We start from the raw sequence: 2,847 nt of genomic DNA on the forward strand, positions 1-2,847 counted from the left end.
TGTTAAAACAGATTTTCACAAATCTGGACCATGCAAAATCCTTATCACCTGGTCCGCATTAGAGAGGGCAATGAGTGGAAGACCAGCTTTAATACTCCTTCCAGCCATTACGAGTACCTCCTGGTGCCATTCGGCCTAACCAGCCAGATTGGGTGATTTTTCCGCTACTTGTTAAGGCGCGTTTACGATGTGTTTTCTATAGAAATCTTGCACCCCATTGAACAACGTTAACCTGAAAGAATGCGCCGTTCACAGACACCAGAATGAACGAGTTCAGTGACGTTCATCGGGCATTAATACAGTACGTTCAGTTCACGTTCGCCGAAAATATGGATCTAACGTTACACCAAAATAACACTTTAATTAATTTTAAATGACAATTAAATCATGACACTGGAAATAGAGCTAGCTTAATTGTGCATTGACAATTTTGCACCAGCTATTCATTACCGACGATGCTACAAGGTCACGCATTGATGCAATGCAAGAATATGCTACAAGAATTATGTGATGTTATACAAGTCATATTAACTTACCTCAACATGCTTGCGGAGGTTTGATGTAGAGTTTTTATAAGCTGGCAGATCAGTTGACTTTGGCAAACACAGTTTACACTGCATGATAAAGCCAAAGTGGTCGCTTAAATATGGCCAAGGGTTTGCTTCAAAGAAAGTTGATGGTATTTCGATTTCTGTTTTGTCTATCTCCATCATTCTTGTTTAGCGCGATCGTTCTCATCACTCAATCAGTGCAGTGCAGTGCATTTTTTTTACTCAGTAACGGAAATGATTTAAAATGTAGCGAAGTACAATACTTCAAACATACATAAGTAAAAGTAAAATTACAGATTTAAAAAAATACTTTAAAAAGTAGAAGTACACAAAAAAACGACTCAATTACAGTAACATGAGTAAATGTAATTTGTTACTTTCCACCTCTGTAAAACAGTAACGCAGTTTTGGTCCTTCCCTCTAAGAAAGAGTTGTCTCCTGAGTAAAAGAAGGTAGGGTGTGAAAGAAGACCAAGAGCTTTATTAGTTTCTCGACAAGCAGAGCAGCATCGTATCTCCCCTCTGTGAGAATGGAAAGTCATGAAGATGAACTTTGCTTTCCACATCTCCTCAACTCCTCTTGCAAAAAGACAATGCATCCTCACTTTGTATCTATGCTCATTTACATTGTATTATTCTCCATTTCTCTGCTCACTGTGACTCTCAACCTGTTGGTCATCATCTCCATCTCTCACTTCAGGTATTCAGATATTTGATCAATTTGCTAGCTAAAAATAAATGGTTTAACTCATGAATAGAACTCCAAAATGAATGAAACAAATATTGTTTAGATTTTTTTTTGGGATTTTTGCTACCGATAATGACAATCTTGTTGTTTCCTTATCTCCTAAGGCAGCTGCACACCCCCACCAACCTCCTCCTGCTCTCTCTGGCCGTCTCAGACTTCTTTGTGGGCCTCATCTTGTTCTTTCAAATTATGCTTTTAGATGGCTGCTGGTTTCTAGGTGACCTCATGTGTATCCTTTATATTGTTCTGGACTATATTATTGTTTCTTCCTCAGTAGGAATCATGGTACTTATATCAGTTGACCGATATGTGGCTATTTGTGAGCCTCTACATTATTCCAACAAAGTCACACAAAAGAGAGTTAAGATGAGTGTTTGTCTGTGTTGGACATGTTCTGGATTTGTTCTGATTCTGCTGCTTCAGGATCACATGAAAGAACTAGGCAGACATAACTCCTGCATTGGAGAGTGTATCATTGTGATTACTTACATTGCTGAACTTGCAGAACTTTTTTTTCTTTTTATTGGTCCTGTCACTGTCATCATAGTTCTGTACATGAGAGTCTTTGTGGTGGCTGTGACTCAGGCTCGTGCCATGAGGTCTCATGTTGCAGCTTTACCTCTCAAGTTTTCAATGACCATAACAGCTAAAAAATCTGAAATGAAAGCCGCCAGGACTCTTGGTGTTGTTGTAGTTGTCTTTCTATTGTGCGTCTGCCCCTATTATTGTGTTGCCCTCTCAAAGAAGGACAACTTGATCAATCTCTCGTCTGCCACAGTTGTACTATGTGTGTTTTATTTCAACTCGTGTCTTAACCCTCTGATCTATGCTTTTTTTTACCCCTGGTTTAGAAAATCTATGAAGCTCATTGTTACTCTTAAGATACTGCAGCCTGGCTCATGTGAGAGAAACCTGCTGTAGAGACACTGCATTGTGAGAGGAAATGGACGGGAAAATGTATTTGGTCATAGTGATGAGAATTTATTAACAGAAGTTTTGGTACAATGAACTTTGTACTAAAACATGTACATGCAGATCACATTTGAGTCTTTACATTGTGTAGCATTTAAATTAAACAGGGCACCAACTTCTTTTACTCAAGTTATCCTAAGTGTGGTGGAAAACTTTTTCAAAGCAATTGGGAATCAACAATAAAGTCTAAAGTATTTTCCCTTTATTGTTTCAATAGATAGAAGTACAACCTTGCAAACTTCTCAACATATCAGAGACTCAACATCATTTTATGCATCAACAGGAAAGAACAACTCTTTGTCATGGTACAATGTTATGTCATTTGACCTCTTCTGAGGCCCAGGTCGTAACATTTGTTGGTTTAAGTCAGAGACTATTCCTTTTTCGCAGCTGTGTTGTACGTACACAGGTGAGATGGGAAAAAGAATGACTTGAGGTCACATTAGATTTACTTGCTTCAAACATTGCTGTATATTTGCTGTGCAGTTTACCTTCCCCTTGTTAAACCCCTAATCAGCTTTTAGGCATTTTGATATAAGAAAACATTATGGAAACTTTGACCATGTCTTTAAAGGTG

General features: G+C 38.3%; 1 protein-coding gene across 1 annotated transcript; it reads left to right on the forward strand.

Moving 5' to 3' along the window:
* The first annotated feature begins 1,080 nt into the window (after window positions 1-1,080).
* Window positions 1,081-2,219, forward strand: LOC119199028 (trace amine-associated receptor 13c-like). The gene is made up of 2 exons (XM_037456693.2): window positions 1,081-1,250; window positions 1,403-2,219. Exons 1-2 carry the CDS (start codon window positions 1,081-1,083, stop codon window positions 2,217-2,219), a joined length of 987 nt encoding a protein of 328 aa, XP_037312590.2.
* The last annotated feature ends 628 nt before the right edge of the window (window positions 2,220-2,847 follow it).

This window comes from Pungitius pungitius, chromosome 19 (genome assembly GCF_949316345.1).
Source record: "Pungitius pungitius chromosome 19, fPunPun2.1, whole genome shotgun sequence".
Lineage (NCBI taxonomy): Eukaryota > Metazoa > Chordata > Actinopteri > Perciformes > Gasterosteidae > Pungitius > Pungitius pungitius.

Excerpts from the sequence above, each read along its gene's own strand:
- LOC119199028 (XM_037456693.2), top strand. The coding sequence starts at position 1,081 with ATGGAAAGTCATGAAGATGAACTTTGCTTTCCACATCTCCTCAACTCC. Across the intron at positions 1,251-1,402 it reads ATCTCCATCTCTCACTTCAG|GCAGCTGCACACCCCCACCA; the intron begins GTATTCAGATAT and ends TTATCTCCTAAG.